Here is a 16,460-nt window from a genome sequence, read left to right on the forward strand (position 1 = left end):
GCTTCAAAAGAGTGTTTGTGATAGTGCGGCAAAGCAGTTGTGAACACAGGCTTACAAAAGCTTGTATACATCAGAATCAATGCACTTAAATAATTTAACTACGGTTGTCTCATAAAAGATGAATAAAACATCAGGGCAGACAAGTCTTTGATTAGTGTGGTCACTACGTCTCCAGGACAGGCACGGATGAACATTTGATGAAGATCAGATCATCCTCCTCTTTCCTCACGCTGCACAAGCTCGGCAAAAGAAAGCCAGCGTTTCTTGGCCAGTAAACAGTACACTTTTACATTTCTTCTACCTCCTGACACATTGACACCTCTCTCACACCCCCACCATGAATTATATATCATCTGTGCAAACGGCAAGAGTCCAATTCTCACTTGAAATGTTGGGGCAAGTTGTCTAGCGAGCGCTGAGCCCCTGACAGGACCAGCTCTTTTCCTTTGCAACTTCACGACAAAATGTTGAGCCCTATTTAAAGATGGAATAAAAGCGAACAAAGACGGAGAAAACAAAAGGGGGTAAAATGAGATTTCTGTCAAAAAATTATCGAAACCAGGAGAAGATCAAAGACGATTGGAGAACTTCCTCCAGCGCCAACCATTACGCCGAGGAACAAGAGGCACAACAAAAGAATATGAGGCAAAAGAAAACAAATACAGAGGGAATATGAAGAAGCCCCATGTGGCCTTATTATAAGGGCTACACCGCAGGTAACTATATTCTTTAACAGCAGTGCTTTATAAATTCTGTCATCTTGTTAAGACTGTCAGGACCACTGACCCTCCCTTCCCCTCTAACTGGGCAACTGGCATTTTGAAGTTCATTCTTTTAACCACAGCTGTCTGATTGCTTTGGTTGAGCACATAATCCAAACGGCTTGTCTCAGCTAATTGTTTGTGCTCCTTCCTCCAGCAGACACAATGCCGAGGATGAGAGCCGCAGCTTCACTTACTGTATGATGGAGAGAGGGCAAAAGGGTGTCGGGATCCTATAGTGCTCATTATATCTCACACTGTCTCTTTGTTGTTTCATATTCACTAGTCCTCTGACTGCGATGCAAGCAGCGCTTCCACTTAGTCATCATGCTTGAGGGGCGTAAGAGCAAGGGTCCCACTTTCACTGTTGTCACAACTCGCCTATGTTAATGTTCATAATGAGGAACGAGCCGTAAGTAGCAAAAAGCCAGGCTGTTATACGGGTAGATACAAGCTGAACTGTGGCATTTTAAACATTTAACAACATTCATTTGAGGACTATGAAACACAGCGCTGAGAAGTCTAAGGCCTCCAACCTCCGTCTGCCATCTCTCTTTCAGAGACGTTTTTTTTTTTTTTTTTGCTTTAGTGCCACAGTAGAAATCAACTGTTATCTTTGACTGTCCCGGCCCCGGCTCTTGAAGTACTGGAGGACGAGGCAAGACTGATTGTCAGGGGTCGAAAGGCTAGGTCAAAGCCGGCTCATTCGTCAGACAAAATGCTATTTTTGTTTCCTGTGTGGTTGAAGAGTGTGGGGGGAGGCTGCTCTCTCATTACAACTGCTAGCTCAATATTCTCTGCCAACCCTCCTATTACAGCACTTTCCTCTCTGGGCCTGAATCAAGTTCGACACCTTGTTTTCATGTCAAATGGCTACACCTGCGTTTACAAGTATTCCCTATGAGTTATCTTATACATCGTTTGTGAGTGTGCATGTTTGTGTACAGTTCGAGTCAGGCCAGTCAAACTTTTCCCATGTTTACCATATTGCTACTCAACCTAAAGTTGTTGTCTTTGATGCAAAACAAAAAAAAACAAATGTACAGTGTGTGTGTAATGTGTGAAGAACCTAAAAGATGCTTAACTTATTTGTTTCATGTAATACTGTCACTATTAAAATACAAAAGCACCTATTGATGTATGTAGGCATAAACAAAAAAGGGTATATAAATATTTTCAACAGCGCTAATCAAAAATCAGCTCAGATACATAATGTAACAGAGCACAGCTCACATCATCCTTAACTGCTGCAGCACTGTCTGAATGTCTTTGCCATTATTTGGGAGTGCCGTAAATTAAGAGCTGAACAGAAACTGCACAAAAGGCTGTCAGGAGGTAATGAAACTGTGCAATGTGATCCACCCTTTACTTTTAGGAACGGCACTAGTCTAAACACAACTGTCGTTCTCTAACATGAAAGGTGAGAGGGGACAAACAAGCTCCCCATTACAGCTCTGCATCACGTTCTGCTATGGGAGTCCATAAACCACTGTCTCAATTGCCTTTTCAGTGAGTCACACTGATAATTACTCCACTGGAGGTAAGGAGATTTAGACTCTATGAGATCTGGTAATTATGAAGGTGGTCAAAGGAAGGTCATTTTTTCTCTGTGGATTAGATTGGAGCACTCGCACACTGATGAAGTGGATAACATCACATTGTCTGTACTCATTTCTTTAGTTCACTTGTCTGTGTCACAACACTAACACAAATTTCATTAATGATCGATTTGCAAGATCGACTCCTTAAAACAGACATGAACAAATTAAAAACAAGAAATGTCTTTGGAATTGGAGGTGTAACATTAGACATTTGTTTCACAGATGACAAAAATAATTTATCAGCAACTTAAAGTAGGTACTGTATCAGTGAACTATAGTTAACTGCCAACGTTGGAGTGTTACAATAGTTTACTCAAGTAAAAAGGGGAGGACAGCTATATTAAAAATACTCAATTTACACTGAAAATGGCAAACTGTAGTATAAACTGTAGTATATTTTTGTATTCTCATTCATGTATAAGTAGCACTTTACTGTTGTACTTTATTAATGTGCAGCTATAATGTCATTTTTTGCAACTGTTAGTGTATAAAATCTCAATCTGTACAGTAACTAAAGCTGTTGTATTAGGTATAAATTTACATGATGTGAAATACACAAGACATATGTACTTAAATCGGAGTAAGAAAAACTGCTAATCATGTCATCACTTCAGTAATTAGCTGATCTATTTCTAGTTACACATATTTAGAGAGTTGAAGGTACACACACACACACACACACACACACACAAAAATAAACACAAAGTCTCAGCATATGTTCAGATTTTGTGCACACAACAGTGTTTGTGCTATTAACTTTTTACTAGTGGAATCACATAACTGGTAATCATGATAAGGGACTGAAGAACAGCCTCCTGCTTTGACAATGGAGTAATAAATATGGGTAAAATTAGACATTAAATGAACTACTGAACAAAAATATTACTCAGAGCCACAGCAGGCAATATCTGTGTTTCAGCCCTGCTGCAGAAAAAACGCAAGGAGCACAAAAATAGAAAAAAAGAAAAGAAATAAAGACAGTTAAGATTTGAGTGGAGTCGTGTAGCCACAGGATTTTACAGAGTAAACCACATGGCTTGTAGGGATCCAGAGATAATGCGTTCACTTTGTGATGCAAGGCAATATCAAGCTGTGTTGTAGAATTCTCACTCTGGGGGAAGCATTTCAAAGAATCAAATCCTCTCCATGGAGATGTTAGACACACAAGAAAATCCCTGTGTACTCGATAATGTTGCACTTTTGGTGTTGCTTGCGCTCGGTTATTGATTTCTAAAGTGTGGTCCAGGGACCTCCAGGGGCCCTTGAGAAAGTTCCAAAAGGTCCCAAGCAAAGTAAGATCTAGTTTTCTTTCATTATATTTCATTCCTTTCAGATAAAGTATAAGGATTTATGTTTTGACTGTTGCTACTTTCTGCCTTTATTATTGACCTCTTGTGTCAAACAATTCATAAGGAAGAATAAAAACCTCCATTCAACTGAAAACTACACAAGAAAGTAAGTCTATTAGTTGCTAATCAGCAAAATTAGTTGGTGCACTTCTGTTCCAATCAGGCTCCAGAATAGAAAATCTTTAGCACCTTAATACAGAAATACACAATCTGAATTTCTCATAGTTTTGTTGAAGAAAATTCTTTTACAATAGTAGCCTATACTGTTATATATAATATCCCTGCTTTCTTTTAAAAAGGAGTCTGTCTGCCTGGCAGGACAGTCTGGGTTATTACAGCGTGTTCATGGTTCCATCATGTGTCGTCAGACCAAAGCGGAGGCCGCGAGTAAAAGCCTCATGCAAAATTTATGTTCATGCGGCTGTTTCACTGGGTGGAAAAATCAATATTGCGGGCCTGATGCACGGAGATGACTGAGTGCTCTCTGACTGACAGTAAAAGCTGAAAGAGATTGAGGGGCTACATTTACTGCTCTAGAAATAGAGTGCAGTAGAGTTACCCTAATAGTCTAGTTCACCTTAAATTTGAATTTCATTGTGGATTATTTTGGTAACAACCTGGATATTGAGGGCTTGAAGGAATTACGCCATCATAGAAAACGAGAACAAATGAAGCGTAAGCAAGCTTGTTTTCACATCTTATGTTGTGGTTTCTAAGCAGCTACAGTATTGTATATTATGGGGTTATTAAGCCTTCCCTTCCTTCCCAACGTATACAGATATAAAATTATTGTAGAATAATCAAAAGACAATGTGGGTATGAGGAGGACATCACAGGGCTTTTGTTCTGTGCTGCTCCGCTTACATATCCTTTTGATAGCGTGCCACATACCCACAGTACATTTGGGGAAGAATGTGAGAAGAGCGAGAAAGAAAGTGAGAAAAAGAAATTCAGTGGGATGAAATAACCCCAAACAATGGGATTTGCTTTCCATTCTTCTGCCTCCATCTTCTGTCTTTAATTATTCCCTTTGGTTGTCTGAGGGAGCGTGTAAGCACTTTCACACAGCACAACATGCCCAGCAGCACAACACTGTCTGCCTTAGTGATGTGGAGACTTCTGAGTGACACTGAGCCTCTTGTGATTATTAATGCTGTTTAATACAACACAGAGCAGCCACTATGATTGAGGGAAAAACAGATTTCAAAATGCATGCATTCAAAATGCAATGTGAATGGAATTATGTACTACATGAGCATTGCACTTGAGATACATTCCCCCTCTATGCTACATAAACAATGTGTACACCATGAAATGAAGGCTAATGTTTTGTCAATGTACACTGAAAATGTGTATTTGATTACAAGTACCAAGTGTGCTCTATTTTGTACACAGCGTTTAATGGAACCTCAGCTGATCCTGGTGGGATGCTTTGTGCCGGTTTAGTAGTTTCTTCCTGAATCGTATATGAGATATTTGAGAGCCCAGAACGATGTATGATGAATGAAGTAGCATGCTACTTATACGCTTATCGTGCTCACTGACTAGCAACAGGTTCAGCAAAGGGCAGCGGCAGTAAATGAAATTCTGCACCGGGACAATATATCATCAAAAGAAATGTATGCACCTGAAACTTACAAGCCTTCTTCAGATGCGGACAAGGTGGCTGACGGGGCTGGGGGAGGGGGTGAAGATGGGATAGTAGGAAAAAAAAAAAATAAAAAAACGGGGGGTCGGAAGTGGGAGAATAGAGGGGAGGGTTTTTTTTTGCTAGATGGGTGAGGAGCAAGCAAGGGGAAGCAGCAGATTTTGTTGAATCAGTTCTATTTTCATACTGGCTGATCTGTGTCTTTTAACCATTTCACTGCAGCTGGAAAATGAAAGTACCAGGCCTAATTTCACAGTGAGAGCTCACTGAACAAAATCCCCCATGGTCTGTGGAAAAAGGTGCTAAGTCTACTTTGTCATTGTGAATTACGACAGTGTAATTCAGGAAACGGGGCTTGTGTGTATGAAAGTAGAAAATATGTGCAAAAAGGAAAGCACGAAAAGCCCCTTTTTTATCCAAGCTCTGATGTACTTAGTGAGGTTTTTGTATGATCTGTAAGTAACAGACTCTGTATCTCTCTCGAAATGTGCCGTCCCATACTGATGCCACAGGATCCATCTGTGATGTGTCTGCAGTTAGTCCAGAAATAGCCCCCACGGGACTGACACGCTCCTCAGGCATCCTGTGGGACCTTTTAAGCTGCACTGATACTGTTAAAAGCGTTCACAAATCTGGCCCCCAGATACCTCTGCCATTAATTAAGGTAATTAGGCCCTGGTCAGCAATTAGTAACCACAGATAGCTTTTAGCAGCGGCTAAGACGTCCCCACTGGAGGAGGATTTGGTTCCATACCATCTGCTGACAAATGTCACCACAGACTCTTTGGTTTCACACATGGGGAACTGGAGAGGCCTGTTTAAAAGTGACCTCTGAGTGATCCAGACTGGGTCCCAGACTCCCACAGCCTCTCTCTGCTGCTGCAGCATCACTTTGTTTATTCTTCTCACTTCTTTGGGTCTTTGCTTTTTCAAACATGGAAGAGTGAGCTCTATGAAAATCCATACATGTTGTACGCGGCCAGAGTGGGAATAGGAAATGTTCACTGCACAAGGTATTGATCAAAATTAGAACATCTGGGCTGAGTGTAAGTAGTATTGATCAGAGCGTAATGCTACACTGATTTGCTTGTATTATTAAGTTCATGATAGATACTTATTGATAATATGTTAGTTTACATTATAACGTTATACACAGTTATCTCGGAAATATCAAATTGTGTTGTAAATAGAACAGTAACATAACACATTTACTGTACATCATGTTGATTATTACTTCTCAAGACAACAACATAATGTGAGGAAATGACCATTAACATCACATTAAATCATTTAAAAAAAGACCCATTAACAAAAAAAACAAACAAAAAAACTGCTGAATATTCGCATCTGAAAATACAGCATATACTGTGTATTTCTTCCTGTGGCTAAAGTCTGTGATATAAAGCACTCTTAGTGAAAGAGACTGATAAAAACAGGCTGAATACACACATTCAACCTTAGAGAACACATCATGCATTAACTCACGTTACTGGGGAATGGGAAATAAAGGATGCAGCTGTGCTACTTTACACAATTCCACATTTGAAGCAATCAGTGATAAGACCATTTTCATTCCAGTTCAGTCCCATAAAATTACCATTAACATTACAACTCATGCAGAACACAGATAAATGTAAAATGTCACCCAGTTCTGCCAGGCGGGAATTCCAGTTCCACAAGATTACCATCTCTGTCTGCTCTCTCCCACTGCACCTTGTCTAATATTTCATTTACAACATTTCATAAGTTCATTTTCCCCTCACTGACCATGTAAATCACAAATCAATTTTCATTTAAAATGCTTGGCTACAGATTGTTGCTGAAAGCTTCTGAAATGCACCTCAGCAATATGGCAGACCTTTAGCAAATCTTTTGGAAACAGTCTGGCTGGAAAAGGGAGGGGGAAATGTGAGATGTAATTTCTACAAAACAACTCCAGGGCCAAGTGGTCAAGGTATTTACTGGAAGCATTTTACATGAAACGTGTTTTCATGGAAACAATAAAGTAATATGTACTGTAACGTATGTTATTTTCAGTAGCCCCTTATTTAATGAAAGCTCAGATTGTAATCGACAGGTCTTTTTAAAATGAACAATGGGCCGATTGTGTGACGATGAAAAGATGAACTCTATTGATTGTGCTTAATTGTTTGGGACAACTAATCAATATATGCAATTATGTCAAATACTAAATATTTATTGAGGATATCACTGTGCAGGAGATTTTATAACAGGTTCAGATTATTGAGGTGTTATTAATTATACACATAACAACTACTACTGCTAATGTTAATAAAGTGTTTATTTGATTAAATAGACACGAAGAGCTGCAGAATGTTTGTAATTATTCATATAACTGGAAGCTAATTTTAAATTTTATCACGTAGGAATAAAAACTCCTAATTCAGAAATGGACCCTCTTCTAATAACGAACAATTCTACTTTAACATGCATTTTAATATGCATTTAAACGCATGCATTTGCTCTCTGCATTACAGTGCAGACAGGTACATGTACAGTGTGTAATGTGGATAGACTGCCTTGTAGAGTGTGTGTGTTTATGGCAGGAGGTTTGCAAAAAGCCTCCCTCAGTGTTTACCAGTGAGGGCAGATGTCAGGGTTTGCTGTGGAGGAGCAGGCACAGCCACATCTGATTAACAATATTATTGTCCTCCTCCACATGGCCATAAAGGCTCATCCTCCCCCCTTTTCTTTGCTTTCGTTCTATTTCAGGCTGTGGCAGCATGCTGTCCTGTGGCATGGCTGAGCCAGAGTGGCACTGCCACCATGCACAGAAACAAAGCATGAATCAAGAGCCAGCAGGTTAAGACAAACAGCACTACTGTTTCTTATCAGAAAACATAAAAATATCTGGAGAGACATGTATTAAAAAAACAAATCATACTTTATATACAGCGGATCATTATTTTTGTGCAGTTATGAAATATGTGTAACTTGAATTCATCATTAGTATGTCTGCAACAAGTGAAACACCAGAGGGTAAAATTTACTGACATCGCAGCTTCAAAAGAGACATCAGAGTATAAATCATAAGTCTCATGGGAGTTTGTCTGCGTGTTCATACGTACAGTAAAGCTGAGCATCAGCCCGAGTGTAAATTTGTGTTTGATTCTAACCCTCTCATTGCTTCTCCGTACATTTTGATTGGTGATTTTTTTTTTCTCTTACTGTCACAAAGGCAGTAACCCCACACGTTTCCAAGCTGCTTACTGAAGACAAACAATAAACCACTGGCTGATATCAATAGCAGAGATGAGAACCCGGGTGCCATATCTGCTGGGACTGCCTGGAGAACCTGCTTCTGCCTGTGCTTCATCTCCAGCAGCACCTCTCACTCTCAATTATTTGGCTGCTGTCACAACAAATCAATCAAATTACCGCTCCAGGACTGTGTGCAGCTGCTCCTATTGCACCGCTAGTTGCATTAGCTTTGAAATGTATGAGGTCTACATTTTATCACTGTTATTTATTTAATGCGGCTCTCTCCCCTGCGAGTCATCTTACAACCACAGCAAAGTTAAATCATTAAAGGACGACGTGGAATAGATAGTGCTTGAGAACACTTCAAATTAGACAGCGATAAGGGAGAAAGGATAGGTTTTGTTCTCCATTGTGTTAAAATGGCATGATGATGATGTGAGGAAATATGGACTGCTTGCACTGGGTCCACTTAATGTTCTCTTCCAGTGACTGAATGTGCACACAAACAATAGCTTATTTCTTTTTTTATCCCAAAACGATTCAACAAATACACACATGAGAAAAAGAAGCCCACAATGAGCAACTGGTGAGGCTATAACAAGCCCAAAAAGGATGTTTGAATTCCTCTAGATTTGATAATGTAACAGGTAAAGGGACATAGAGCCATTCCCAGAGCAGAAAGAAGTTAAGTCAGCGGCTCAGCCCGGTGAGCTAACCTCTTAAAGGAGCAGCAGTCAGCTGAGGCAGAAGAGATGTAGTCTGACATGTCTAACTAGTGTGGAAACATTTGGCTCTTCCCCCAGGAGCCCAGCCTTTGGTGGTGTAATGAGCAGAGTGATTTCCTTAATTTGTATCATGCCGACACCCGCAACCTGCAAACGACACCGCTGAGCGTTTTCATCAAAACGGCAGACATGCCTTTGATTGGCACTGACGCCGGGTCTCATTACTGCAGGTGAGTGGGATGCCGACCTTTATCAGAAAGCTTGAGTGCTGTTTTGTGTTTCCTGTGGATGAGTACAGAGGAACAATGCTCTCACCTCACCATTAAAACTCAGCTCTCTGATGTGTTGCGCTGCCTGGCTTTCTGCTGAGAGCAAATGAGATGGGATATGCTTATTAATATGAAAGAGCTCCAGTAAACTAGCTTCTTGCATTACCTTTGAGTGAGTCATAGAGAAGAGGAGTAGACAGATGAGACTTTGTTCAGCTTCCTCCCATTGAGCATTACATGTACAGTGCTTTGATACGACTAGTTTTACAAGTATGGTAATCATGCTTTGCTTGTTATAAAATCACATGAAATAAAAACCTATTAAAAATACAGCAGAAAATCAGCACAATACCTAACAAAACAAAACTGTAGTTGCTTTGTCTGCTCCAGTCTCGCATACTTGTATTAAAACGGATAAGATGATATATGATTTTTTATTCATATGAGCCGTCATATTTACAGACCTCTAGCATGACCCAACCTAGTTTTTGCCTCTGTGAAGTCAGCTAGAATTGTGTGCACTCTGTCACAAAAGATAACTTTCTCCCTTGTTTAGTTTCATTGGGAATTTGTTTTTACTGCATGTTTGCAGGCATAAATCATTCTGACAAATAACCAGTTACACTGGTGCCTGTGTTTACTGAGTCTGCCACAAGATGCTGCTTGGTTTTATTTAAGCAACTGCTCCAAGTTTAAAGCACAACCCCATTACAGTGATAGTTATTCATCACAGTCTGTGAGAGCTGAGAGCCTTCTAAAGCTCAGAGCAGTGCAGCCAGTTCCCTTCTGTCAACATTCGCTTTTAGATTAGCATAATCAAAACATGTGGTCAATGATGATGATGTTTGTTCTAATTTAGTCTTTTCATTTAATTTAGTTTTGACTAAAAGCTGTGCGTTTACATACACCAGGCGACAGTTGGTCATTATTAACTGTGTTCTTTAATTGGGGTAGAGGATTAGAGAAACCTTTTTTTATTATTTTCTCAGGTAGATTTCTCCTGGAGAACATAGATCTTTCTACCGTTTATACACATATCCAGGTTTCTAAGCAGCGTTTTACAACAGCACATGTCCAGGACAAAAGGTTGCAGAAAGAAAAAGTATTGTAGCAGAGAGGAGAGGCAGAATGAAATAAGCAATAATAACAACAAATCTTCCTCGTTTTCCAGCCTGCTCAAAGTCCGACTAAAACCGAAACTAGTAATCCACCACGTGCTGTTTTAAATTTAGACAGTCTGTGTACAGAAAAAGAGCTCTGTTGTGTCTGTCTGTCTGCCTGTCTTTCTCTCACACACACACACACACACAGAAAAAATTTCCGGAAGCAGCATCCTCTGTCACTTTGTTTCTGGTCCAAACTTCACTGTTACAGTAAATGCAGTTTATGAGACTACAAGCATGCTGACTCTCAAGTTAAGTACACAATTCCTCCGCCCTCAACCACCCATTCCCCAAGACAAACAGCCTTATTAGTTGGTCATTAGCCGCCTCATTACATTTAAATACAGCCATTGGCTGGGCTCCTCCTGGAGTCTCATTACTGGGCCTCACAGTTGTCTTGTGTCTGATCTGACACTAATTAGGTAGCAGCGTGAGTGCTGTAAAGCACACTTGCTCCTGAGGTCGTGAAATGAGCTGACTGCTCCCTGGCGACGGCGCAGCGCTGTATTATATGTGTGATTAATCAGGCCTAGAGACCCAGAGGGGCTGGGAGGAGAAGTGAGGGGGATGTGGGGGCAGAGGCCAGAGTCGCAGTTGTCTGACAGAGGTGCTGTGCCAGCAGGCCTCATTCAGCGGAGCTGTGATGAACTCAGACAGGGGAGAGTGGAGGAGCGCCGTGTGGCCAGAGGGGTCCGGACACAGTCAAGACATTTAGCTTCACTCGTGACTTGTGTCACTTTCTCTCCATGGAGGTCCCTTCAATGCATCCCCTTCAGATAAGAGGACGTGCGAACAGGCAGTCTGTCAGTCCACATGCTTAAAAAAAGATCTGCCACAGAGGCATTTCTCCACAACAGTTTTTTTCCTGCTATCTCTTATGGATGGGGAATTTTATCAGGACATTGGATTCCAGACTGTCTGTTGGTTTGTTTGGCAGTGAACAATAAGGATGACTGAGAGGTGTTTGTTTTGGTGTTCTGACACCCTGACAATGTGTGTTGATCAGTTCATCAGATCACCGAAGCCTCTGGGTTGTCCTTCATACAGCAGGAAGAAGATCTGTTGAAGTGTGAGTCAGATGGGCCTGCTGGGCCCATTATCGTCCACCGCTGACGGATACATTGAAGGGCTCGCTGGATAGATGCAGGTTTATTAAAAGCTCTGCCCACAGCGATGGCTGCTGTTATTTATGCATGTTTGTGTCCATTAGGCTTCTACCTCCACATTTCCTCACTCAGGGCATCTGTCCATCCATTTCCCCACATGAAGGGAGCCTACCCTGCACTTTGTGCTGCACTGGCATTATTGTAATCTCCATCCTAAAAACACACTGCTTTACATGTAGCCTGGCATCTTTTTACATTAGTGCAGCTCTCTCATCCAAGATTTATGACTGTCGGTTTCCCCATCCATCTCTAAACCTTATGGTATAAAAGAGACAATGTTTTAAACATTAAAATGAAAACCATTTACAACTATGATCAAAAGAGAACACTTGGGCATTAAAGTTTAAAAGACAAAGATAAGTACAGCCATGTGGATGGACAGATGAGGTGGAAAAAAGATAAAAAAGTGAAGTACAGTGCACTCATATGCACAGGAAAGAGGCATAAAGTGCTTGTGTGCTGCACTGCAAAACGTTGACCTGTAATTAATATGGCTGCTCCTCTGGGCAAGTTGAGGATAGCAGCTTTTTGGGATGCAAAACCCTGAAGGATTCTGACCTGGGCAGAAGCTTTGTAAAGCATTTTATTAAAGAAAAAACATTCTCTATGTCAGTACACGGACGTATAACAAACTATAGTTGTACTTATTATTAATAGTTCCTAGAGTCTCATGTTCTATGAATCATCATGAAGACCTTGTTCCAGAGATGTCACGTAAACCCCGGTGAGTCAAACAAAGGAGTTTTGGTTCTGTAGCCATGTCCATTTGGCCCTCTTTCTTACCTTGCAGGTTCTGGAGGGGGAGCGTCATGATGCCCCCTGCAGCAGCAGCAGCCACCAGGCTCTGGATGTTGGCCGTGGGCAGGGAGAGGACTAGGCCCTGCTGCCCGCCCAAGTGTCCGCCTGCATTGAAGGGGATGAGGATGGGCTGGTTCATGCCTGGCGCTGCTCCAGACATCACGCCACCTACTGCGTTGGCCAGCTGCTGTGCCACCAGTAGAGACTACAGAACACACACACATACACACACACACACACACACACACACACACACACACACACACACACACACACACACACACACACACACACACACCTTTTATTAATGGCGGAAATTTGTTTAGCTGTTAGTGATTCAATGTATTTTTTTGTAAATTAAATTGTTACTTCCAATTGCTTAAAATAGCTAACAATAAACACACACACTCTGCTTTCAAGTATGCAAAGTAACGTTCCAGTTTAAAGTGTCTGTAATCAGAAAACATTATTTTTAATGATGTATGAAATTAAAGTAAGTAAAAGTGTGCTTTTCTCTTTAGAACACAGACAACTAATCATCTCAGCATCATCTATTACTACACAGTAGTAATGTACTGTAGCATTGGGCAATATAGTCAAAACCTATTTCACTTATTAAGGACACATTCCAGTAGTGTCGAATATAACTGTAGGGAAAATGAATAAAATATTGATTAATTATAATAATTATTCAGTACTTTTGCTCAGTGTGTTCTCAGAGTAATTTATTGAAAGACCTATAACATTGGGAGAACGATAACTTCTCTGTAGTTGATATATCATAACACAGAATTATTGCATGCTGCAGAATACTTGTTATATAGAAGTTAAATACAAAACGAGGACATCACATTTAACACTACTTCACGTCTTTTCAATTGAGACAATGAAGCAGATGTCACCAACTTGCCTGTACCACTAATCAGTGTGTTTTGATGAATACAGTTGTTTTGCAGCTGAATTCTGTGACAGTCAAAACACAGTGTCGTTAGTAATGAAAGAGATCAAATCCAATCTTTGTGAAAGAGCTGAGAATTTCTCTTTCACAGAGATGAGTGAGTAATCAGATGAGACGAGTGATGCACGTTTCATCTCATTGAACAAATCCCTGCTACCACAAGAATGTGCCTGAAATACACTTAAAAAAACTATCTGTACTTTACTCTTTTGATGAGGGATATAACACATCACTCTCGTCTCTTCATGTATCTATTCATTCATATTAGTTAAGTGGAATCTGTGCAGTCATACTCAGGAAAAGATATGTTATCAGAAGTATCGCTCTGAGATATTCTGCACAGTAGAAGATCTCTTCAAATGTATTTTCTGAGGAAGTGGGTTTGGAAATGTACCCACACATTTTTCATCGAGAGCTTTGTACCATGGCTGAAATTTCCATGAAAACACAGGCAATGACATCTTGAATTTCATTCATTCTTATAAAACCTTTTTTAAATCATGTCAGCATTCGAGCATGCCAAACTGAATTTACACAGGAGGTATGAGACAGGAGATACTGAAGATGGTGCAATGAAAATCCACAGCATTACTGTTCAAGCACTGAATTGAATTGTTTGGGATAAAATAATAAAAGTACATTGTCAGCTTGTGTTGTGTCCACAGTAAAGCAGCCTTTAGACATTCCTACATGTAGGTAAGCCATGCAACACTGTGGTGACTCCTCCACTGTGACTTAGGTTCACAAGCCTTTAACTCCAATTGTCAGCTATCTGCTTCTGTTTTGCATGGTGTGTCTGCAGCTTGCACAGGATGCGGGGCGGGCTGACTGGTGTGAAGAGCCCACTATACTCCCAGGCCTGGTGCTCCTAGGTGACAGGCATGTCACTGTGATAACCCTGCATGGTGCAGAACGCCTGCGCCCACTCCGACACACATGTGATCACAGTTTAAGAGGTACAAGGTCTCGTGGGTTTTAAGCCACCAAGCACAAAGAGATCTTAGGTGAAATATCTCCTCTGAAAGAAAAATGAATACCTGCTTGTGTTTCTAAGCTTGTGCTAATGGAATAAAAAAGTACTGGGAGGTGATAGTGGCTGACAGGAGTAATCACACATATTGTATAGGATTCCTTTTTCTCAACATTTGCTTTGATACACAACAGCAGTGCATAACAAATGACAATATCTGATGCTTCTGAGAGCATTCAAAATGACATTTGCCATTAACTTTAAAAAATGAATGAATAATCCAGGAGCTCAAAGAATCCTCAAAGGACGACAACAAAGGCGATGCATTTGTTAGCTGCGAATGACATATGTTTAATCTCGCATTTTAAACTAAATTTAATCTTGAATCGAAGCAGCATATTATCAAAGACGCTCTTTGAACATTTCATCTCTGTGTCAAACAAAATGAGATTGCCAAGCTTGACAGCAAAGACAGCCTCACATAGAAGGGAATAACATTAAAAGACAATTCTACAATTATCAGATGTAGCCCTGATTTATTTATCATTACAGGCAGCTTTGGAGACGCGGGCAGCTGTTTGACACGCAGGCAGCTGCAGAGAGAGATTTTTGTTAAAGCAGTGAGCTGTTGGCCTTTAGGCTGTTTGTTGTGCCTGTTTACGACTGATCGTCAATTTAATCTGAGGTGTGAACACTATAGATGCAAAATCTGAAATAAGAATAAATTTAGTGTGAACATAATTAGCTCATCTCTGCAGCCACACAACAGGCTTTTATTATGAGAATACCCAGCATAGCTCTTCTTGATATCATCTGCCTTTTCGTCTGATACTCTCACTCCTCCTCTCCTTATAGGTGTTGCTGGAAAGCTGCTGTACAGTGGTTGGCAGGCCTGACAGCTGAGTGTTGAGAAGTGGTCTCCTAGGGGCCACACAGATGCACAAAACTGGGTGTGTGTTCAGCTCTGGATGGGGAAGCTGCCCCACTCAGGACTGGATATGGTACCCAGCCTCTCTGCCCATCAGGGGAGAATAGGCCTTTCTATCTGCTTGGCAGCTCTGGCACTGAGAAATTGCCCATAATCACCCAGATAGCAGACTTTTGTCATCCTAACTGCGAGTGGGAAACAGAAGGAAGGTGGATTCATGTTGGGTAAACTACCATCGGATAATGGTTGTTCGAACAATATCCGGCTCTGGAGCGAGAATCTATCAAAACATATTGATCCTGGAACAAGAGAATTGGGTATGGCATGCGGAGCGCCTTTGTTTCTGAAAAGTGTTAGCTTCACAGAGACTGTACTGACAGCATTAATATATTAGATGGTGACTGTTGAGAGCTGCCTGCTGAGGCTCAGACTCTAACTGCTGCCAGTTCACGATGCTCTGCCTTTTGTGTTGATTTCTTATCTATTACCAAAACAGGGGCTTTGACCAGTGAGGGGATGTGTAATCAGGAAAGTGCTTTTAATTAAGCTCATTCTTTATCTGCACTTGCAGCAGACGGACTCTTTCTCTGGGGATTTCTCACTCTGCAAACCTGCCTGACAAAACTGAACAGCTCGCGTCCTCTCATGTTTCCCTTTTGTTTATCTTGATGAGGATTGACTGTCATTGAGTAACACTGAGTGCAGGGAGAATGGCCTTATTAAGGAGGGTGGAGGAAACCTGATGCTCTGTGTATGTGTGTGTTGAGCAGTGACATTGAGCAACACTAATGAGCTAGATGTTCATTAAACATCACAGGGCCACCAGGCCAATAAATTCAATCAGATAGACAGACAATGCCTGATTGAGCTATTAACGGGGCTGCAGGCTCAGGCTCTTTTTC

General features: G+C 40.9%; 1 protein-coding gene across 1 annotated transcript in view; it reads right to left on the reverse strand.

Moving 5' to 3' along the window:
- pou6f2 (POU class 6 homeobox 2) overlaps positions 1–16,460 on the reverse strand; it is a 64,014-nt gene that overhangs the window by 29,066 nt on the left and 18,488 nt on the right. The window contains exon 4 of the mRNA XM_026363857.1: positions 12,688–12,907. Coding sequence (XP_026219642.1) covers positions 12,688–12,907 — 220 coding nt within the window. The remainder of the gene's footprint in view (positions 1–12,687; positions 12,908–16,460) is intronic.

Source organism: Anabas testudineus, chromosome 2 (genome assembly GCF_900324465.2).
Source record: "Anabas testudineus chromosome 2, fAnaTes1.2, whole genome shotgun sequence".
NCBI classification, from domain to species: Eukaryota; Metazoa; Chordata; class Actinopteri; order Anabantiformes; family Anabantidae; genus Anabas; species Anabas testudineus.